Source organism: Oncorhynchus mykiss, chromosome 1 (genome assembly GCF_013265735.2).
Source record: "Oncorhynchus mykiss isolate Arlee chromosome 1, USDA_OmykA_1.1, whole genome shotgun sequence".
Classification (NCBI taxonomy): Eukaryota; Metazoa; Chordata; class Actinopteri; order Salmoniformes; family Salmonidae; genus Oncorhynchus; species Oncorhynchus mykiss.
In genome coordinates, this window is record NC_048565.1 from 86,329,265 (window position 1) to 86,353,510 (window position 24,246).

General features: G+C 43.5%; 1 protein-coding gene across 1 annotated transcript in view; it reads right to left on the minus strand.

The window, feature by feature from the left end:
• Positions 1-20,506, minus strand: part of LOC110531245 (ABC transporter G family member 23) — a 50,731-nt gene extending 30,225 nt beyond the window's left edge. The window contains exons 1-6 of the mRNA XM_036987797.1: positions 20,389-20,506; positions 17,371-17,522; positions 14,414-14,573; positions 12,447-12,601; positions 10,726-10,833; positions 9,933-10,026 (exon numbers count right to left, since the gene is read on the minus strand). Coding sequence (XP_036843692.1) covers positions 9,933-10,026; positions 10,726-10,833; positions 12,447-12,601; positions 14,414-14,573; positions 17,371-17,522; positions 20,389-20,466 — 747 coding nt within the window. The 5' untranslated portion in view covers positions 20,467-20,506. The remainder of the gene's footprint in view (positions 1-9,932; positions 10,027-10,725; positions 10,834-12,446; positions 12,602-14,413; positions 14,574-17,370; positions 17,523-20,388) is intronic.
• Positions 20,507-24,246: the final 3,740 nt, after the last annotated feature.

Here is a 24,246-nt window from a genome sequence, read left to right on the forward strand (position 1 = left end):
AATATTGTGAAAAAGTCACCACATTGGGTGATACATAACTTTCTCACTGTAAACTGAATAAAGAAATTATTAAAATAGTGGCTAGAGAGTAGCTATCCTCTATCAATCTCCCATCCCCTTCCAGTTGTATATCTCCCTTAAATGTGTCTCTCCTGTTAAACTGTCTGTTTTTCCAAATCACCTTTCACCTCATTTATGTAGAAGTTGTCTGTTGATTGTCTTAGCTGGAGATGACCTTGTAGCTGGAGATGACCTTGTAGCTGGAAATGACCTTGTAGCTGGAGGTGACCTTGTAGCTGGAGGTGACCTTGTAGCTGGAGGTGACCTTGTAGCTGGAGGTGACCTTGTAGCTGGAGGTGACCTTGTAGCTGGAGGTGACCTTGTAGCTGGAGATGACCTTGTAGCTGGAGATGACCTTGTAGCTGGAGATGACCTTGTAGCTGAAGATGACCTCGTAGCTGGAGATGACCTTGTAGCTGGAGCATGACCTTGTAGCTGGAGATGACCTCGTAGCTGGAGATGACCTTGTTTCTCAGCTCTCTGAACAGATTTCTGTCCACATGTTTTTAGTGATTTCTTCCTTTCTATTAGACCCTGATTTTACCACAGTCTGTCATCTAACCAAGGTAGGGTATTCTTTCTCTTACATGTTATTGTCTTAGTATAGTTTTCTTTTTAAGTTAATGAGCGTTGTTGTTACCTCACAAGTATTTCAATTGAAACTCTGTTTTGTAAGCTTTCTTGCAATCACGGTTAAATTATGATCTGATCTCAGTTATCAATAGTTTGATTATTCTCTCCGGGTTATTAGAAAGTATTAGGTCTAATTAGGTATTTGTTGATGTTGTTATCTGCATTGGGCCATTGACAAACTGATGACCAACAAGGTGTTTATGATGAAGCCATGAGTTCTTATGGATGAATATAACACAGAGGTAGAACTGTAGACTAGAACACAGAGGTAGAACTGTAGAGTAGAACACAGAGGTAGTACTGTAGAGTAGAACACAGAGGTAGAACTGTAGAGTAGAACACAGAGGTAGAACTGTAGAGTAGAACACAGAGGTAGTACTGTAGACTAGAACACAGAGGTAGAACTGTAGACTAGAACACAGAGGTAGTACTGTAGACTAGAACACAGAGGTATAACTGTAGACTAGAACACAGAGGTAGTACTGTAGACTAGAACACAGAGGTAGAACTGTAGAGTAGAACACAGAGGTAGAACTGTAGAGTAGAACACAGAGGTATAACTGTAGACTAGAACACAGAGGTAGTACTGTAGACTAGAACACAGAGGTAGTACTGTAGACTAGAACACAGAGGTATAACTGTAGACTAGAACACAGAGGTAGTACTGTAGACTAGAACACAGAGGTAGAACTGTAGAGTAGAACACAGAGGTAGAACTGTAGACTAGAACACAGAGGTAGAACTGTAGACTAGAACACAGAGGTAGAACTGTAGACTAGAACACAGAGGTAGTATTGTAGACCAGAACACAGAGGTAGAACTGTAGACTAGAACACAGAGGTAGAACTGTAGACTAGAACACAGAGGTAGAACTGTAGAGTAGAACACAGAAGTAGAACTGGAGAGTAGAACACACTGTGGTGATAGATTGTGCCCTAAATCAGGTCTGAATACATTACACAGGTGGTACAAGGACCCCCTGTCCCAAATGGCACCCTATTCCCTATATAGTGCACTACTTTTAACCTGAGCCCTATGGGTCCTGGTAGAAAGTAGTGCACTATAATAATAATAATAATGATATGGTGCCATTTGGAACATAGAGAGTCTTATCAGTGTGTTTCCATCAGATCTGTGTTGAGTGTGAGAAGCTAAATGCAGAATACAGTACTATGCACTTCACACTACTTTCACTTCTGCCTTAGTGGTTCTGCAGGACAATGGAACTGGCTACAATAGAGAAGTGAGAACTGATCCATCTCTCTGGATAACAACATCTGCTAAATTACTCAGGTGTAAATGTCTGTCTCGTGATAATAGGTCAGAGGGAATACAGTAGGCAGAAGTTGTCTAAATGTCTGTCTCGTGGTAATAGGTCAGAGGGGATGGAATACAGTAGGCAGAAGTTGTCTAAATGTCTGTCTCGTGGTAATAGGTCAGAGGGAATACAGTAGGCAGAAGTTGTCTAAATGTCTGTCTTGTGGTAATAGGTCAGAGGGAATACAGTAGGCAGAAGTTGTCTAAATGTCTGTCTCGTGGTAATAGGTCAGAGGGGATGGAATACAGTAGGCAGAAGTTGTCTAAATGTCTGTCTCGTGGTAAAAGGTCAGAGGGAATACAGTAGGCAGAAGTTGTCTAAATGTCTGTCTCGTGGTAATAGGTCAGAGGGAATACAGTAGGCAGAAGTTGTCTAAATGTCTGTCTCGTGGTAATAGGTCAGAGGGAATACAGTAGGCAGAAGTTGTCTAAATATCTGTCTCGTGGTAATAGGTTAGAGGGAATGGAATACAGTAGGCAGAAGTTGTCTAAATGTCTGTCTCGTGGTAATAGGTCAGAGGGAATACAGTAGGCAGAAGTTGTCTAAATATCTGTCTCGTGGTAATAGGTCAGAGGGAATACAGTAGGCAGAAGTTGTCTAAATATCTGTCTCGTGGTAATAGGTCAGAGGGAATACAGTAGGCAGAAGTTGTCTAAATGTCTGTCTAGTGGTAATAGGTCAGAGGGGATGGAGAGTACAGTAGGCAGAAGTTGTCTAAATGTCTGTCTCGTGGTAATAGGTCAGAGGGAATACAGTAGGCAGAAGTTGTCTAAATATCTGTCTCGTGGTAATAGGTTAGAGGGAATGGAATACAGTAGGCAGAAGTTGTCTAAATGTCTGTCTCGTGGTAATAGGTCAGAGGGAATACAGTAGGCAGAAGTTGTCTAAATATCTGTCTCGTGGTAATAGGTCAGAGGGAATACAGTAGGCAGAAGTTGTCTAAATATCTGTCTCGTGGTAATAGGTCAGAGGGAATACAGTAGGCAGAAGTTGTCTAAATGTCTGTCTAGTGGTAATAGGTCAGAGGGGATGGAGAGTACAGTAGGCAGAAGTTGTCTAAATATCTGTCTCGTGGTAATAGGTCAGAGGGGATGGAATACAGTAGGCAGAAGTTGTCTAAATATCTGTCTCGTGGTAATAGGTTAGAGGGAATGGAATACAGTAGGCAGAAGTTGTCTAAATGTCTGTCTCGTGGTAATAGGTCAGAGGGAATACAGTAGGCAGAAGTTGTCTAAATATCTGTCTCGTGGTAATAGGTCCGAGGGGATGGAATACAGTAGGCAGAAGTTGTCTAAATATCTGTCTCGTGGTAATAGGTCAGAGGGGATGGAGAGTACAGTAGGCAGAAGTTGTCTAAATGTCTGTCTCGTGGTAATAGGTCAGAGGGGATGGAATACAGTAGGCAGAAGTTGTCTAAATATCTGTCTCGTGGTAATAGGTCAAAGGGAATACAGTATGCAGAAGTTGTCTAAATGTCTGTCTCGTGGTAATAGGTCAGAGGGAATACAGTAGGCAGAAGTTGTCTAAATGTCTGTCTCGTGGTAATAGGTCAGAGGGGATGGAGAGTACAGTAGGCAGAAGTTGTCTAAATGTCTGTCTCGTGGTAATAGGTCAGAGGGAATACAGTAGACAGAAGTTGTCTAAATATCTGTCTCGTGGTAATAGGTCAGAGGGAATACAGTAGGCAGAAGTTGTCTAAAGATCTGTCTCGTGGTAATAGGTCAGAGGGAATACAGTAGGCAGAAGTTGTCTAAATATCTGTCTCGTGGTAATAGGTCAGAGGGAATACAGTAGGCAGAAGTTGTCTAAATATCTGTCTCGTGGTAATAGGTCAGAGGGAATACAGTAGGCAGAAGTTGTCTAAATATCTGTCTTGTGGTAATAGGTCAGAGGGGATGGAATACAGTAGGCAGAAGTTGTCTAAATATCTGTCTCGTGGTAATAGGTCAGAGGGAATACAGTAGGCAGAAGTTGTCTAAATATCTGTCTCGTGGTAATAGGTCAGAGGGAATACAGTAGGCAGAAGTTGTCTAAATGTCTGTCTCGTGGTAATAGGTCAGAGGGAATACAGTAGGCAGAAGTTGTCTAAATGTCTGTCTCGTGGTAATAGGGGGAATACAGTAGGCAGAAGTTGTCTAAATATCTCTCTCATGGTAATAGGTCAGAGGGAATACAGTAGGCAGAAATTGTCTAAATATCTGTCTCGTGGTAATAGGTCAGAGGGAATACAGTAGGCAGAAGTTGTCTAAATATCTGTCTCGTGGTAATAGGTCAGAGGGAATACAGTAGGCAGAAGTGTCTAAATATCTGTCTCGTGGTAATAGGTCAGAGGGAATACCGTAGGCAGAAGTTGAATACAGTAGGCAGAAGTTGTCTAAATATCTGTCTTGTGGTAATAGGTCAGAGGGAATACAGTAGGCAGAAGTTGTCTAAATATCTGTCTTGTGGTACTAGGTCAGAGGGAATACAGTAGGCAGAAGTTGTCTAAATATCTGTCTCGTGGTAATAGGTCAGAGGGAATACAGTAGGCAGAAGTTGTCTAAATATCTGTCTTGTGGTAATAGGTCAGAGGGGAGGGAATACAGTAGGCAGAAGTTGTCTAAATATCTGTCTTGTGGTAATAGGTCAGAGGGAATACAGTAGGCAGAAGTTGTCTAAATATTTGTCTCGTGGTAATAGGTCAGAGGGAATACAGTAGGCAGAAGTTGTCTAAATATCTGTCTCGTGGTAATAGGTCAGAGGGAATACAGTAGGCAGAAGTTGTCTAAATGTCTGTCTTGTGGTACTAGGTCAGAGGGAATACAGTAGGCAGAAGTTGTCTAAATATCTGTCTCGTGGTAATAGGTCAGAGGGAATACAGTAGGCAGAAGTTGTCTAAATATCTGTCTTGTGGTAATAGGTCAGAGGGGAGGGAATACAGTAGGCAGAAGTTGTCTAAATATCTGTCTTGTGGTAATAGGTCAGAGGGAATACAGTAGGCAGAAGTTGTCTAAAGATCTGTCTCGTGGTAATAGGTCAGAGGGAATACAGTAGGCAGAAGTTGTCTAAATATCTGTCTCGTGGTAATAGGTCAGAGGGAATACAGTAGGCAGAAGTTGTCTAAATATCTGTCTCGTGGTAATAGGTCAGAGGGAATACAGTAGGCAGAAGTTGTCTAAATATCTGTCTTGTGGTAATAGGTCAGAGGGGATGGAATACAGTAGGCAGAAGTTGTCTAAATATCTGTCTCGTGGTAATAGGTCAGAGGGAATACAGTAGGCAGAAGTTGTCTAAATATCTGTCTCGTGGTAATAGGTCAGAGGGAATACAGTAGGCAGAAGTTGTCTAAATGTCTGTCTCGTGGTAATAGGTCAGAGGGAATACAGTAGGCAGAAGTTGTCTAAATGTCTGTCTCGTGGTAATAGGGGGAATACAGTAGGCAGAAGTTGTCTAAATATCTCTCTCATGGTAATAGGTCAGAGGGAATACAGTAGGCAGAAATTGTCTAAATATCTGTCTCGTGGTAATAGGTCAGAGGGAATACAGTAGGCAGAAGTTGTCTAAATATCTGTCTCGTGGTAATAGGTCAGAGGGAATACAGTAGGCAGAAGTGTCTAAATATCTGTCTCGTGGTAATAGGTCAGAGGGAATACAGTAGGCAGAAGTTGAATACAGTAGGCAGAAGTTGTCTAAATATCTGTCTCGTGGTAATAGGTCAGAGGGAATACAGTAGGCAGAAGTTGTCTAAATATCTGTCTTGTGGTACTAGGTCAGAGGGAATACAGTAGGCAGAAGTTGTCTAAATATCTGTCTCGTGGTAATAGGTCAGAGGGAATACAGTAGGCAGAAGTTGTCTAAATATCTGTCTTGTGGTAATAGGTCAGAGGGGAGGGAATACAGTAGGCAGAAGTTGTCTAAATATCTGTCTTGTGGTAATAGGTCAGAGGGAATACAGTAGGCAGAAGTTGTCTAAATATTTGTCTCGTGGTAATAGGTCAGAGGGAATACAGTAGGCAGAAGTTGTCTAAATATCTGTCTCGTGGTAATAGGTCAGAGGGAATACAGTAGGCAGAAGTTGTCTAAATGTCTGTCTTGTGGTACTAGGTCAGAGGGAATACAGTAGGCAGAAGTTGTCTAAATATCTGTCTCGTGGTAATAGGTCAGAGGGAATACAGTAGGCAGAAGTTGTCTAAATATCTGTCTTGTGGTAATAGGTCAGAGGGGAGGGAATACAGTAGGCAGAAGTTGTCTAAATATCTGTCTTGTGGTAATAGGTCAGAGGGAATACAGTAGGCAGAAGTTGTCTAAATATTTGTCTCGTGGTAATAGGTCAGAGGGAATACAGTAGGCAGAAGTTGTCTAAATATCTGTCTTGTGGTAATAGGTCAGAGGGGAGGGAATACAGTAGGCAGAAGTTGTCTAAATATCTGTCTCGTGGTAATAGGTCAGAGGGAATACAGTAGGCAGAAGTTACCACTAACCACTTATACCTCAGACACAGGGTTAGATATGTTCCAACCCTATATTGATACAGCTCTATGGGGGCTAAATGTAATCCGATCTTAGATCTGTATTGTAAAGGACATCTATTACGCGTACCAAAAGGCACACTATTCCCTATTTAGTGCACTACTTTTGACCAGGGCCCATTGAGGCAAATAACCAGATATACTGTGAAGACTTTCTCCTTTGGTTTTCTGTACATATTCACATCAGTTATTTACAGACAATCTCCTGTATATTCGTACTGTATGTTTTTTTCCACCTGCTTATGAATCAGCTTACGAATCAGTTCATGAAATCTGTTCATGAATCTGCTCATGAATATGCTCATGAAATCTGTTCACGAATCTGCTCATGAAATTTGTTCACGAAATCTATTCACAAAATCTGTTCATGAATCTGCTCATGAAGCAGATGTGAACAAATAAGGCATGTAAATACTGTAGTATTCAGTACTGTAGTTCATGTGGTATAGGACCAAAACATCCCTCAGTACTGTAGTTCATGTGGTACAGGACCAAAACATCCCCTCAGTACTGTAGTTCATGTGGTACAGGACCAAAACATCCCTCAGTACTGTAGTTCATGTGGTACAGGACCAAAACATCCCTCAGTACTGTAGTTCATGTGGTACAGGACCAAAACATCCCCTCAGTACTGTAGTTCATGGGGTACAGGACCAAAACATCTCCTCAGTACTGTAGTTCATGTGGTACAGGACCAAAACATCCCTCAGTACTGTAGTTCATGTGGTACAGGACCAAAACATCCCTCAGTACTGTAGTTCATGTGGTACAGGACCAAAACATCCCCTCAGTACTGTAGTTCATGTGGTACAGGACCAAAACATCCCCTCAGTACTGTAGTTCATGTGGTACAGGACCAAAACATCCCTCAGTACTGTAGTTCATGTGGTACAGGACCAAAACACCCCCTCAGTACTGTAGTTCATGTGGTACAGGACCAAAACATCCCCTCAGTACTGTAGTTCATGGGGTACAGGACCAAAACATCTCCTCAGTACTGTAGTTCATGTGGTACAGGACCAAAACATCCCTCAGTACTGTAGTTCATGTGGTACAGGACCAAAACATCCCCTCAGTACTGTAGTTCATGGGGTACAGGACCAAAACATCTCCTCAGTACTGTAGTTCATGTGGTACAGGACCAAAACATCCCTCAGTACTGTAGTTCATAGTTCATGTGGTACAGGACCAAAACATCCCCTCAGTACTGTAGTTCATGTGGTACAGGACCAAAACATCCCCTCAGTACTGTAGTTCATGGGGTACAGGACCAAAACATCTCCTCAGTACTGTAGTTCATGTGGTACAGGACCAAAACATCCCTCAGTACTGTAGTTCATGTGGTACAGGACCAAAACATCCCTCAGTACTGTAGTTCATAGTTCATGTGGTACAGGACCAAAACATCCCTCAGTACTGTAGTTCATGTGGTACAGGACCAAAACATCCCTCAGTACTGTAGTTCATAGTTCATGTGGTACAGGACCAAAACATCCCTCAGTACTGTAGTTCATGTGGTACAGGACCAAAACACCCCCTCAGTACTGTAGTTCATGTGGTACAGGACCAAAACACCCCCTCAGTACTGTAGTTCATGTGGTACAGGACCAAAACATCCCCTCAGTACCACATCCTTCATGTCTGTCCCCTTCACCACTCTTATCACATTTAATTTCCTCACTGAGGAAAAAGGCTGCTCAGAAACAAACATCATCTCTGAGGAAAACCAGGAAAAAGGTTTTTCAGGAACCTAATCTGTAGATTACAGAGCAGTAGCTCCTAGGCATTAGACTTTGAACCAGTCAGGATAGGGAATGAACACTACTAGTCTGATGGAGAACATGGTGAGGGCCATACAACTGGAATAGTGTATACAACTGGAATAGTGTGTATAACTGGAATAGTGTATACAACTGGAATAGTGTATATAACTGGAATAGTGTATATAACTGGAATAGGGTATACAACTGGAATAGTGTATATAACTGGAATAGGGTATACAACTGGAATAGTGTATATAACTGTAATAGTGTATATAACTGGAATAGTGTATACAACTGGAATAGTGTATATAACTGGAATAGGGTATACAACTGGAATAGTGTATATAACTGTAATAGTGTATATAACTGGAATAGTGTATACAACTGGAATAGGGTATACAACTGGAATAGTGTATATAACTGTAATAGTGTATACAACTGGAATAGTGTATATAACTGGAATAGGGTATACAACTGGAATAGAGTATACAACGGGAATAGTGTATATAACTGGAATAGTGTATACAACTGGAATAGTGTATATAACTGGAATAAAACTGGAATAGTGTATATAACTGGAATAGTGTATATAACTGGAATAGTGTATATAACTGGAATAGGGTATACAACTGGAATAGTGTATATAACTGGAATAGGGTATACAACTGGAATAGTGTATATAACTGTAATAGTGTATATAACTGGAATAGTGTATACAACTGGAATAGTGTATATAACTGGAATAGGGTATACAACTGGAATAGTGTATACAACTGGAATAGTGTATATAACTGTAATAGTGTATATAACTGGAATAGTGTATACAACTGGAATAGTGTATATAACTGGAATAGGGTATACAACTGGAATAGTGTATATAACTGTAATAGTGTATACAACTGGAATAGTGTATATAACTGGAATAGGGTATACAACTGGAATAGAGTATACAACGGGAATAGTGTATATAACTGGAATAGTGTATACAACTGGAATAGTGTATATAACTGGAATAAAACTGGAATAGTGTATATAACTGGAATAGTGTATACAACTGGAATAGTGTATATAACTGGAATAAAACTGGAATAGTGTATATAACTGGAATGGTGCACCTCTCCCCCCTTTCTAAAACGGTAAAACACAGAAGAACTACAGGAACTACCAAAGGACCCATTGTTTCTCAGCAGAGGGGACCTCATAATTGCCTGCTCATAAAGTATTTGGAGGGACGGTCAGTTAAGCTCTGTCTGTTTCCCATTTCCTCTTATGACAACAGATCAACAAGGCACAGTGTTCACAGAGGAGCATTTGACAAAAGGACTGTGTGTGACAGAGTGAGTGTCTTACCACATTGGCTTGCCTGGCCTCCTCTATGTAGTGTCTATCAGTAGGTAGTTATCATGTATATAGACTGTATCTTACCACGTTGGCTTGCCTGGCCTCCTCTATGTAGTGTCTATCAGTAGGTAGTTACCATGTATATAGACTGTATCTTACCACGTTGGCTTGCCTGGCCTCCTCTATGTAGTGTCTATCAGTAGGTAGTTATCATGTATATAGACTGTATCTTACCACATTGGCTTGCCTGGCCTCCTCTATGTAGTGTCTATCAGTAGGTAGTTACCATGTATATAGACTGTATCTTACCACGTTGGCTTGCCTGGCCTCCTCTATGTAGTGAGTGGTGATGACGACTGATACTTTTCCAGTTTTCACAATCTCTACTAGATGCTGCCAGATCCTACAGGGACACATGACACAACTCAGTTTAAGGGCAACATCCTATGGTCCCAAATGGCACCCTATTCTCTATAAAGGGCACTACTTACCAGAGCTCTATGAGCCCTGGTAGTGCACTATAAAGGGAATAGGGTGCCATTTGGGACACAACCTTAGCCTTATGACCTGCCTGGGATTACCCTGACTGGACTGATTTGGCCGGGCTTTGTAACAGAGCACTGGTACCATTACACAATCAGATTATACACCCAGATACTTCCAACAGGATGTATACAGTCATTCTGAATGAGAGACAAAATGGTTTCTGTAATGAGGGGCAGAGAGTGTGTTTGACAGGTTCAGACTGTTGGAGACAGAGTGTTGTTCCTAAACTACTCTGTTATCTACAGACTGTTGGAGACAGAGTGTTGTTCATAAACTACTCTGTTATCTTCAGACTGTTGGAGACAGAGTGTCGTTCACAAACTACTCTGTTATCTTCAGACTGTTGGAGACAGAGTGTCGTTCATAAACTACTCTGTTATCTTCAGACTGTTGGAGACAGAGTGTCGTTCATAAACTACTCTGTTATCTTCAGACTGTATATGACATTCATTATATTGGATGTAAAAGGGGGAAATGTGAAGCAGGTGAATTGTTGTAGAAGGTTTTGTGTGTTTGTGTGTGTGTGCATGTGCGCGTGTGTGTGTTCAGTACATACTTGGCTCTCAGCACAGGGTCCACCCCGACTGTGGGTTCATCCAGAATCAATAACTGGGGGTTCTGAAGTAAGGCCGCTCCTAGAGACACCCTCCGTTTCTGCCCTCCGCTGTAAACACACACACACACACACACACACACACACACACACACACACACACACACACACAATGTTACATAAAACACCTGAAATATCTGCTCCATCCAGCTGCATTTGTTTGACATGGGTCCCACTCACTGGTTTCTCAGTGTAGTAGGTGTGTTAGCATGGCTGGTAAGGCAGCAGAGAAACCCTGCAACATTAACCTTGTGTTTATTGTACTACAGGGCAGCACTGGGTCCTTGTGAGGTACAATAGGGATGTTTATTGTACTACAGGGCAGCACTGGGTCCTTGTGAGGTACAAGAGGGATGTTTATTGTACTACAGGGCAGCACTGGGTCCTTGTGAGGTATAAGGTGGATGTTTATTGTACTACAGGGAAGTACTGGGTCCTTGTGAGGTACAAGGGGGGATGTTTCTTGTACTACAGGGAAGTACTGGGTCCTTGTGAGGTATAAGAGGGATGTGTATTGTACTACAGGGCAGTACTGGGTCCTTGTGAGGTACAAGAGGTATGTTTATTGTACTACAGGGCAGTACTGGGTCCTTGTGAGGTACAAGGGGGATGTTTATTGTACTACAGGGCAGTACTGGGTCCTTGTGAGGTATAAGGGGGATGTTTATTGTACTACAGGGCAGCACTGGGTCCTTGTGAGGTATAAGGGGGATGTTTATTGTACTACAGGGCAGCACTGAGTCCTTGTGAGGTATAAGGGGGATGTTTATTATACTACAAGGCAGTACTGGGTCCTTGTGAGGTACAAGAGGGATGTTTATTGTACTACAAGGCAGTACTGGGTCCTTGTGAGGTAGGGGAGATGCTGAGAGCTGGGGGCCACACCAGTGCTTTCACAGGTTCAAAGGCCAATTACACTGCTATGACATAATTGGTGAGTTAGTTAAGACACATTTATCTTGAGGCCTTGCTTCTGTGCAGTCAGAATATTGGGACTGAGAGCTGTTGGTTCTGTACAGTCAGAATACTGGGACAGAGAGCTGTTGGTTCTGTACAGTCAGGATACTGGGACAGAGAGCTGTTGGTTCTGTACAGTCAGAATACTGGGACAGAGAGCTGTTGGTTCTGTACAGTCAGAATACTGGGACAGAGAGCTGTTGGTTCTGTACAGTCAGGATACTGGGACAGAGAGCTGTTGGTTCTGTACAGTCAGGATACTGGGACTGAGAGCTGTTGGTTCTGTACAGTCAGTGAGGGAGCCTTCTTTTGGCATTGACATCTTGACAGATGTCTGTTGCAAAAACGCAGCATTTTTACAGAAGCCGTGACACACAAACAGAAACTCACTCGGGAGGAAACTGTTTCCTTCTATTTCTAGCCATCTGAGCCTTGGCTGTAGCCTACTTTGTCCCCAGATCAAAATGGGATATACTAGTGCACTACTAGTGACTGTTATCCAGCTGGACAGAGTGAAGAGACTATAGATGTAGGTACATTATCATTTATACATAGTTTACATTTGGTTTGTGTTATTTTAATGTGTAGATTGTTTTCCCCCCTAATTAAAACAAATAAATGAACAATGATATACATCCAACCCATCCGTGGGCCATATTTAATGGGCTCGTATGTTTGACACCACTGTGTTGACACGGTTGTGTTACCTGAGATTTCGGACTAGTTTGCTCTTCTGAGGTAGGTCCAGGAAGTCCACCAGGAAGTCCATGCGTGCCTGGGTGTCCGTAGATGACAGGCCGTGGATCCTTCCGAAGAACGTCAGAGTGTCACTGATGGTAAACTCATTGTACAACGCCAGGTCCTAAAGGAGAAACACAATGTTATGTCATGGTATGTGTTTTGTCATGGTATGTGTTATGTTTTGGTGTGTTGTGTTTGGTGTGTTGTGTTTTGGTGTGTTGTGTTTTGGTGTGTTGTGTTTTGGTGTGTTGTGTTTTGGCGTGTTGTGTTTTGGCGTGTTGTGTTTTGGCGTGTTGTGTTTTGGCGTGTTGTGTTTTGGTGTGTTGTGTTTTGGCGTGTTGTGTTTTGGTGTGTTGTGTTTTGGTGTGTTGTGTTTTGGCGTGTTGTGTTTTGGTGTGTTGTGTTTTGGTGTGTTGTGTTTTGGTGTGTTGTGTTTTGGCGTGTTGTGTTTTGGTGTGTTGTGTTTTGGTGTGTTGTGTTTTGGCGTGTTGTGTTTTGGCGTGTTGTGTTTTGGTGTGTTGTGTTTTGGCGTGTTGTGTTTTGGTGTGTTGTGTTTTGGTGTGTTGTGTTTTGGTGTGTTGTGTTTTGGTGTGTTGTGTTTGGTGTGTTGTGTTTTGGTGTGTTGTGTTTTGGTGTGTTGTGTTTTGGTGTGTTGTGTTTTGGTATGTGTTGTGTTGATATCAAATCAAACTTTATTTATACAGCACATTTATTACAAAGTTGAGAGAGATAAAAACACTAAATGTTTTCTATACAAATTTTAAATGAAGATAGACCAGAACTAAATTACGAGACAAATTAAAAAAGGTGTGTTTTGCTACAGTATGTTATGTTGACATATCATGTTGTCATGGTATTTATAGTCATATGTCAATACACTTCCATATAGGTATGGGTAAAGGGACTAGGCAACAGGATAGATAATAAACAGTAGCAGCAGCGTACGTGATGAGTCAAAATAGTTAGTGAAAAAAGGGTCAATGCAGATTGTCCGGGTAGCAATTGGTAAACTATTTAACTAACTAGCAGTCTTATGGCTTTGGGGTAGCAGCTGTTCAGGGTCCTGTTGGTTCTAGACTTGGTGCATCGGCACCGCTTGCCTTGTGGTAGCAGAGAGAACAGTCTATGGCATGGGTAGCTGGAGTCTTTTACAATATTTAGGGTCTTCTTCTGACAACGCCTGGTATAGAGGTCCTGGATGGCAGGGAGCTCTGCCCCGGTGAAGTACTGGGACCGTATGCACTACCCTCTGTAGTGCCTTGAGGTCGGATACCAAGCAGTGATGCAACAAGTCAAGATGGTCTCAATGGTGCAGCTGTAGAACTTTTTGAGGATCTGAGGGCCCATGCTAAATATTATTAGCCTCCTGAGGGGAGAGAGGAGTTGTCGTGCCTTCTTCATGACTGTGTTGGTGTGTGTGGACCATAATAATTACTTAGTGACGTGGACACCAAGGAAATTGAAGCTCTCGATGATGGGGGCGTGCTCGGCACTCCGTTTCCTGTAGTCCATTATCAGTTCATTTGTCTTGTTGACGTCATCGTCGGTGATCAGGCCAACCACCGTTGTGTTGTCAGCAAACTTAATGATGGTGTTGGAGTCGTGCGCGGACACGCAGTTGTGGGTGAACTGGAAGTACAGGAGGGGACTAAGCACGCACCCCTGAGGGGCCCCCGTGTTGAGGATCAGTGTGAAGGATCAATGTGTTGTTACCTACCCTCACCACCTGGGGGCAGCCCGTCAGGAAGTCCAGGATCCAGTTGCAGAGTGAGGTGTTCAGTCCCAGGGTCCTGAGCTTAGTGATGAGCTTGGAGGGCTCTATGGTGTTGAACACTGAGCTGTAGTCTATGAACAGCATTCTCACATAGGTGTCCAGGTGGGAAAGTGCAGTGTGGAGTGCGATAGAGATTGCATCATCCATAAATCTATTTACCTGTGGCATGTACCCCACCATCCTCCCAGGGACCTGGTGACCAGGAAATGCGGGCGGCTTCCCCAACACGCTGATGTGCCCTCGGGAGATCTTCAGTGTTCCCACAATGCATTTCAACAGTGTGGTCTTCCCACACCCACTCGGACCCAGCAGGCCGTAGCTGTAAGATAACAGGAAGAACATTTGAACTAAATCATACATATTACTACAGTATGATAGTATGATACGATAGTATAGTATGATAGTGTAGTTTGATATGATAGTATAGTATGATAGTATATCATAGTATGATATGATAGTACAGTATGATACGATAGTACAGTATGATAGTATAGTATGATATGATAGTATGATATGATAGTACAGTATGATAGTACAGTATGATAGTATAGTATGATATGATAGTACAGTATGATAGTATAGTATGATATTATAGTATAGTATGATAGTATCATATGATATGATAGTACAGTATGATAGTATAGTATGATATGATAGTACAGTATGATAGTATAGTATGATAGTATAGTATGATATGATAGTACAGTATGATAGTATAGTATGATATTATAGTATAGTATGATAGTATCATATGATATGATAGTATGACAGTATAGTATGACAGTATAGTATGATATGACAGTATGATAGTACAGTATGTAATCTGTATAACTCAGTATGGTCTGACTCTTAAGCATAACTCACATAAAACTTCCAATGACATTGATGCATGATTCACGTGGGAATCCATGTTAAACGTAATTTATATATGCAAGAACCCAATTACACTGTCTACTTTATGTAAGGTTTAGATCAGGTGTATTCAACTCTGACCCTACGAGGTCCGGGAGCCTGCTGGTATTCTGTTCTCCCTGGTCATTAATTGCAAGGACCTGGAATCACCCACCTGGTGTCCCAGGTCTAAACCAGTCCCTGATTAGAGGGGAATCACCCACCTGTTGTCCCAGGTCTAAATCAGTCCCTGATTAGAGGGGAATCACCCACCTGGTGTCCCAGGTCTAAACCAGTCCCTGATTAGAGGGGAATCACCCCTCTAAGGCCTTCCATTGAGGGCTAAGTTCCACCCTAAAACTGTTGATTGAAACTCCTGTTTTACACGCCACATCAAGCCTGTAAGTAATATTATGCTGGCTTGAAAAGTGTAATTCCTATTGGAATCCAGCCAGAGTAAGGATATTCAACAACTGGAACTTTTAATTAATGCGCTACCTGCATTGAGGATGACTGCAGGGGTAGGGAAGATTATTGAGACTACCTAAATAATCTTACCTGGAACAGCCATCTCATTAACAGGTGCAACTACAAACAGATTGGATTAGTTTAGAAACATCTATTATGTTATTTATGTTTGTGTAGCATAAGACTAATCAACCAACAAATGTGTATGCTACATTAAAAAAACAGGTATTGAAACAAACAATTCTGAAAATCAACCTGCAAGAGCATGGTGGGAAAAATTGTAATGATGTGTGTGGGTTTTGAGCAAACATGAATTAGTCATTTTTACTAAACAAGCTTGTTGAAATGCAGCTCACTTCGAGCAGAGTTCACTAAACAAACTTTAACTCATCAGCTCAAATTCTTGTCCTTTTGAAGTCCACTCAACTCACAGAATAACGCAGATTAAGCAGTTGGCTGTGTGTGTGTGTGTGTGTGTGTGTGTGTGTGTGTGTGTGTGTGTGTGTGTGTGTGTGTGTGTGTGTGTGTGTGTGTGTGTGTGTGTGTGTGTGTGTGTGTGTGTGTATGTGTGTGTGAGAGGGGGGGGACGACAGAGAGAAAGAAAAGGAAGAGAGAAAGAGAAACAAAAAACAGACAGAGACAGAAAGAGTAAGAGAGCGAGAGAAAGTGTCACGTTCTGACCTTTATTTCCTTTGTTTTGTATTTATTTAGTATGGTCAGGGCGTGAGTTGGGTGGGCGGTCTATGTTTGTTTTTCTATGATTTGGGGATTTCTATGTTTCGGCCTAGTATGGTTCTCAATCAGAGGCAGGTGTCATTAGTTGTCTCTGATTGAGAATCATACTTAGGTAGCCTGGGTTTCACTGTGTGTTTGTGGGTGATTGTTCCTGTCTCTGTGTTTGCACCAGATAGGGCTGTTTTGTTTTTTTCACATTTCTTGGTTTGTTAGTTTATTCATGTATAGTGTCTATATTAAAGAACCATGAATAACCACCACGCTGCGTTTTGGTCCGCCTCTCCTTCACCTCAAGAAAACCGTTACAGAAAGAGAGGAAAGAGAAAGATAGTTTCAACATCAACAAGAGGCTCTTCATTAAATACTGTAGATATTTATTTTACTGGGTTTTCTTAATCTATTTCTTATATTATTTTCTACAGTCCATCCTGTCACCCTACTCCTCCTTCTCTGGGTGTTTACCACCCTGTCACCCTACTCCTCCTTCACCCTACCATTACATATTAATAACAAGTAAGACCAATACATATTAATAACATGTAAGAACATTCCATATTAATAACATGTAAGAACATTCCATGTTAATAACATGTAAGAGCATTCCATATTAATAACATGTAAGAGCATTCCATATTAATAACATGTAAGAACATTCCATATTAATAACATGTAAGAACATTCCATATTAATAACATGTAAGAACATTACATATTAATAACATGTAAGAACATTACATATTAATAACATGTAAGAACATTACATATTAATAACATGTAAGAACATTCCATATTAATAACATGTAAGAACATTACATATTAATAACAGTCCATTACTTATTAGCGATATTAACATGCTCTGTCTTACTGCAGGGTGAAGTGGTGTTTTGACTTATCCTGGACACTCAGGACAACCTTTTCTGATTGAATACCCCACAGGGCAGTACGCACTACTGAGGTCAGTGTCATGGTGTACGGTTAGGGTTAGGACTGGGTAAGGTTGTAGTGTCAATATGGTTTACTCACATCTGTCCCTGTGGCACGGTCAAGTTGAGATTACTCAGGACTTTGAGTTCACCGTACGACCGACACACTTCCCGACACCGGATCGCCGAACCCCCCAGCCCCGGGGAGGGGGGAGGAGCTTCCTCGTCTGCCTTCATCCTTCCCTCCGCCAACTGGAAGAAGAAAAACAAGTAAAAAAATCAATCACCCCCCTTCACAGCATTATGGCCCAGTGTTGTGATTAGGGTTTCTTTCCCAAAATTCCCAGGTTTTCCAGAAACCACAGTTAGAAGATTCATGGAATCAGGAAGGAATAGGCAGGAAATCCAGGAATCCTCCAACCAGGGTTTCAGGAAAACCTGGGAATTTGGGGAAAGTTACCCGAATGTTGCAGCCCAACAATTGAGGGAGAACAGCCGGGGCAGGACGTGAACCGGCGACTGTGGTTACGGGGCAAGGGTACTACCACCTATGGCATTAAGGGTCTCATTGCAGAAACAGACGCAGTAGCACATACAGGGAAAACACACCAGGCTGCGTTACAAAGGGCACCACCATATTCCAGACGTAGTGCACTATCTTTGGCCAGAGCCCATATAGGACCCTGGTCAAAAGTAGTGCACTATATGGAACATTGGTTGTCATTTGGGATGCAGACCAACTAAGGACTTGCTCATTACGGACCACAGAAAGTGAACTAAATGACATCTCCTCAGCAACTAGCTGCTGTGAATCTGTGTCTGTGTCGTGTAGCAGACCTCTGTTGAAATATTATTTGAAAATCATTTCAAATGCTTTCTCTGTGCTTGATTGATCTTGCCTGGTTTAATGAGACCAATAGAATAGTCCCACAACTGTAAACCCTGCCCATCTGGCACTCCAGGCAGGCTAAAGCAAACGATCAAAGTATTTGAGAGAGTTCAAAACAGAATATGAACCCAGGTCTGGTGGTGGCGTGCCTGTAACTTGGCCTGCATTGAATCTAGGTCGTAGAGCAACCCAGACTGGCACCCTATTCCCTACGTAGTGCACTACTTTTCACCAAGGCCCATAGGGATATAGTGGTCTATATAGGGGATAGGGTACCATTTGGGACGCACACTGGTTCAAAATCATCTTTAATCCCTGCCTCCTTTCCCTGGCTTCCCCTGTTTCATTCTCCCTTTCTCTGTGTTGGCTTCCCCTGTTTGTCTCCCTTTCTCTGTGTTGGCTTTCCCTGTTTCATTCTCCCTTTCTCTGTGTTGGCTTCCCCTGTTTGTCTCCCTTTCTCTATGTTGGCTTCCCTTGTTTGTCTCCCTTTCTCTGTGTTGGCTTCCCCGTTCTCCCTCACATAATCCAGCATCTTTCATTCCACCGTGACGAGATTAGAGGGAAACCACTCCGTAATCTGACTCATTTGATCAAGGTCACCTTCTTTGACACAATTCCACATGGCAGCATATGTACAGACCGGTACTATTGTTATGATAGTAATAGCCAGGACATCGTTGTGCTGTAACAACGTTGTAATATAGGATATTGATAAGTGAGACATTATAAAGCCCATCTACACAGACAGACGTATTTATTCACTGTAAGGGAATTTGTCCATGGTTCTATTCTTTCTGCTTGAAGTTCAACGTTTTTATTCATCAAATTGCAGACCGCAAATGATCTGAAATACTTGATATTAACAGATTAAAGACTCCAGTTCAAGTTTAAAGCTCCATAAAAATAAGAAAAAGGTTTAAAAAAGTATAATTTGAGCCATCCAACAAGATGTTGAAGTAAACTACTGTTTTCACCAGATTACTTTAAATTAAGAAAATAAATTGGAAGCCAGGTAGGCTACATTTGATGCTAACGACGAGTGTCACACCGATTTGTCGTTATTATATCAGATACCCACCGATACTGTACTATACGTTTAACCTACCTAATCTTTGAAAGAGGGCTTGTCCAACATTGTGACAGGGACTCACCTGAAATAGTCCTTCTCCTCCAGGAGACGTTTAGTAGGCTACTGGGGATGAAGAGCAACAATGTAGCCACCTGCACTGTAGTCTGTGTGTGTCTGCCTAGCCAACGGTGTAGGTAGGTTATATTGCAACGTGGTAGAGCAGGTTGGGTTTCGAGAAGGGAGAAGTCTCTCTCTGGAATACATGTACCTGTTATTCTACTACTAAATTACATTAACAGAGAATTAGCGAGACAAATTATAAACTACAAAAACAAACCGCGACACTCCTACCACGACACCTTCCTATGATTTTCTTCCGTTTAGGTAGCCTATATATGGCAGCGGGACTCCATCGTAATAAACGGAGCAGCCATATATTCTGTTGTAACTGTAACAGCTAATTCATTTATAGGCGCAATAACATTCCAACTGGTGCCGGTTCGCTCTTTCGTGAATCAGCAGTGCATTTATCCAAAGCTAATTTAGCCCGTCTGCTATCATCACAATCCGATACAGAATATAGAACAAGCTTTCGTTCTCCAATCATCTTGTAGACAAAAACTACCTTACAGAGAGCCTGCCAACTTCCGCTTCACAGCACGTCCAAAACGGAGCATGTCGGACTCTGTCGGTTCGCCCAACTAGCGCATTTATCCTACAATTGACCATGAATTCGGCAGCGAAAGCGTCATGCATGCATGACCTGTGATGCGTGTTGGTGCCTGGCTATTTTTATACATCGGTTGGCTACATGCCGGTATAGACAGCTGCTAGGTTTTCATGTCATTTCAAATCAATGCTTCTTTTATAAACGCCGCAGTGCACTTCCACTCTGCACCAGAAATTCAATTTTTATGCCCACAGGAACGGAATTCAAACACGCGTCTCCTTTTATTCCATCACTATCTTTTCCCACATCCTAAGGATGTCTCTATTACTGGGCCTATGGTGCTTTTTTCTGAAATGCTAATTGTCTATGGAGTTATTTCAGCATATACATTTCAGCGTTAGCCGTATTGCATTGTCAGATCTTCCATAAAATACCTCACTCAATAATGCCCCCATGTATCCAGCTTTGCCGGCTTACAAACGTTGCATACCTGCTCCTCCATCTCGGTGCATTCGGGCGGTCCTCCTGTCGTCGCAGCATCATCCGTGGCTGCTGCCTCAGAGGCCATGGTCGTCGGTTGGCGGGAGATGCATCCAGCCTCAGCTCCCCAGCAGATGGCCTCACTAAAATCAATAGGCTACTATCTCCATCTACTGGCGGTGAAGGAAAGGGAACTATAGGAAAGGTGTCTGAAAACAGACCAATACTTTTTTTTATTAGCAAGCATCAAATGCAAACAATACAGGCAATCATACAAAAATGTATAAACATGTTCAGTAACATCTGACCACACAAAACAGAGCCAATTAATGTACATAATATCAACAGAAAAGTGCCTTAGGCCAAATTAATTAAGATTATGTGTCCGAAAACTTCAGATGAGACAACTTTTTCCAATTGGAGTAACAAAAAAATAAACGTGTGCATCAACTATATCGTTTTTGGTCATGCCTGTCTAAACCGCCCCTCTGTGTGACGGGGACTTCATGTGAGGGTGGTGGATGTCTCTCAACCAGAGGTGTGTCTTCAGTCGGGAGGGAAGAGGAAGCTGCTGCACCACATCTGTCTGCATCAGAACCACTGAACCCAACTCTTCCCTGACCCGCACGGCCGGCAGAGATGAGAGAGGCCACAAACTCTAGATAGAGATAGAGAGAGAGAGGACACACACACACACACACACACTTTGAAATTAAAATATGTCACTCTAAATAGCATCTGCTGAATGACAAAAATGTAATGTTCACAGGGCTACCCCTGCCCCTCCGACCTAGCCTTCACAGGGTTACCCCTGCCCCTCCGACCTAGCCTTCACAGGGCTACCCCTGCCCCTCCGACCTAACCTTCACAGGGCTACCCCTGCCCCTCCGACATAGCCTTCACAGGGCTACCCCTGCCCCTCCGACCTAGCCTTCACAGGGCTACCCCTGCACCTCCAGCCTAGCCTTCACAGGGCTACCCCTGCCCCTCCAACCTAGCCTTCACAGGGCTACCCCTGCACCTCCAGCCTAGCCATCACAGGGCTACAGCTGCCCTTCCAATTAGCCTTCACGTGGCTACCCTTATGCCCTCCAACAAAGCCTTCACAGGGCTACTGCCCCTCTAACCAAGCCTTCACAGGGCCTGTCTACAGCTGTAAATCCAGGAGTGGCCTCCATTGCCAACAAAAGTCTCACAAGTAAAGGAAACAGGCATGATGGATACCATAAGCAAGTAAATGTGTTTTTTCCATGTTAGATGCTGGATGCAGCTGTAGGGAGGGCTCCAGTCCTGCCTGCAGTAGCAGGGGGAGCCAGTAGGAGGTGTAGAACGACTGACTGAGGCCCTCACACAACAGTCCACATAACTCCTCTCCAGTGAGAATGCTCCCATTCGGCTGCTCTGGTCTGGAGAGGCTCCCGCTCGGCTGCTCTGGTCTGGAGAGGCTCCCGCTTGGCTGCTCTGGTCTGGAGAGGCTCCCGCTTGGCTGCTCTGGTCTGGAGAGGCTCCTGCTCGGCTGCTCTGGTCTGGAGAAGCTCCCGCTCGGCAGCTCTGGTCTGGGTATGTCCCTGTGTTTGAGGATATACTGCATCTCTGATTCACAACAGGTCAGAATGTAGAACCATATCTGTTCTGTATGTGTGTGGTGTGTTGTGTGTGTGTGTATGTCTGTTTACCTTAAGAGCAGCCCGATGAAGGCAGGATCTCTTGGAGCCACAGTGTAGAGTGTGTATGTTCCGTTGACCTCTCCCCCTTCCCGAACTAGCAACTCAACCATCTCTGTGTGTCCAGCGTCTACAGCTACACAGACCATCCAATAACATTTGGTGTAAAACTTATAAGAAGGTTGACGAAGTCCTTCTGTTGTGTGTGTGTTACCTGAGTATAGAGGACAGGACATAGAGATGCCGTCAGCTGGCTTGTTGGGGGTCAGCCAGCGTCTGTTTCAAGGAGGAGTTGGACCACATCCAGGTGTCCATTCTGAGCAGCCATGTACAGCGCCGACTGACCCGCATCTGTCACGGTGTTCACGTAGGCAAGGCAACCAAGGGAAGAGCTTGCTGCACCGAGCCAATGGAAAGAGGATCCTCTTTAGCCTATTGAGGTGCACTTTCAGGTGCCAAGTAGGCTCGGGCGGTGTACCGTATACCGGGGTATCTGGAAAATTAGGCTCGGGCGGTGTACCGTATACCGGGGTATCTGGAAAATTAGGCTCGGGCGGTGTACCGTATACCGGGGTATCTGGAAAATTAGGCTCGGGCGGTGTACCGTATACCGGGGTATCTGGAAAAAGTAGGCTCGGGCGGTGTACCGTATACCGGGGTATCTGGAAAAAGTAGGCTCGGGTGTACCGTATACCGGGGTATCTGGAAAAAGTAGGCTCGGGCGGTGTACCGTATACCGGGGTATCTGGAATGGGTAGGCTCGGGGGGTGTACCGTATACCGGGGTATCTGGAAAAAGTAGGCTCGGGCAGTGTACCGTATACCGGGGTATCTGGAAAAAGTAGGCTCGGGGGGTGTACCGTATACCGGGGTATCTGGAAAAAGTAGGCTCGGGCAGTGTACCGTATACCGGGGTATCTGGAAAAAGTAGGCTCGGGGGGTGTACCGTATACCGGGGTATCTGGAAAAAGTAGGCTCGGGCAGTGTACCGTATACCGGGGTATCTGGAAAAAGTAGGCTCGGGTGTACCGTATACCGGGGTATCTGGAAAAAGTAGGCTCGGGCGGTGTACCGTATACCGGGGTATCTGGAAAAAGTAGGCTCGGGGGGTGTACCGTATACCGGGGTATCTGAAAATAGTAGGCTCGGCGGTGTACCGTATACCGGGGTATCTGGAAAAAGTAGGCTCGGGGTGGTGTACCGTATACCGGGGTATCTGGAAAAAGTAGGCTCGGGCAGTGTACCGTATACCGGGGTATCTGGAAAAAGTAGGCTCGGGCGGTGTACCGTATACCGGGGTATCTGGAAAAAGTAGGCTCGGGCGGTGTACCGTATACCGGGGTATCTGGAAAAAGTAGGCTCGGGCAGTGTACCGTATACCGGGGTATCTGGAAAAAGTAGGCTCGGGCGGTGTACCGTATACCGGGGTATCTGGAAAAAGTAGGCTCGGGCAGTGTACCGTATACCGGGGTATCTGGAAAAAGTAGGCTCGGGTGTACCGTATACCGGGGTATCTGGAAAAAGCCACGGGATGTTGTTTTTTTTTAATACCATCGTAACTATTTATTTGAAGTTTATTTGAAAACATTTGAATGCAGTCCACTTGTGCAATACATTAGGAGAGGAAGAAGATCAAGTTGTTCACTTCAACTGTCACACTGTTTCATTATGGAGCTTACCGGTCGTCCCCAGTCACATGAGGCCAGCAGCATGTCACCCTGTAGCCCACTGCTGTTTGTTTACTCACTGTTGTGCAGCAGAGGCCAGCAGCATGTCACCCTGTATCCTACTGCTGTTTGTTTACTCACTGTTGTGCAGCAGAGGCCAGCAGCATGCCACCCTGTATCCCACTGCTGTTTGCCTCTGAAGCAGGGTCAGTCCCTGGATGGGAGACCAGATGCTGCTGGAAGTGGTGTCGGAGGGCCAGTAGGAGGCGCTCTTTCCTCTGGTCTAACAAATTGGTCAATAAAGATTCAATGGCATTTATTGTAAGAGTAGGGGTGTTAACCCTGGTGTCCTGGCTAAATTCCCCATCTGGCCCTCATACCATCATGGACACCTAATCATCACCAGCTTCCAATTGGCTCATTCATCTTCCCTGTAACTATTGGGTGGAATGAGATGTTCGATGAGCATATGTCCACATACTTTTGGTTGTGTAAGTGTTTAGCTTCCTCCTGTGTGTATTTAACGTATCTCAATGAA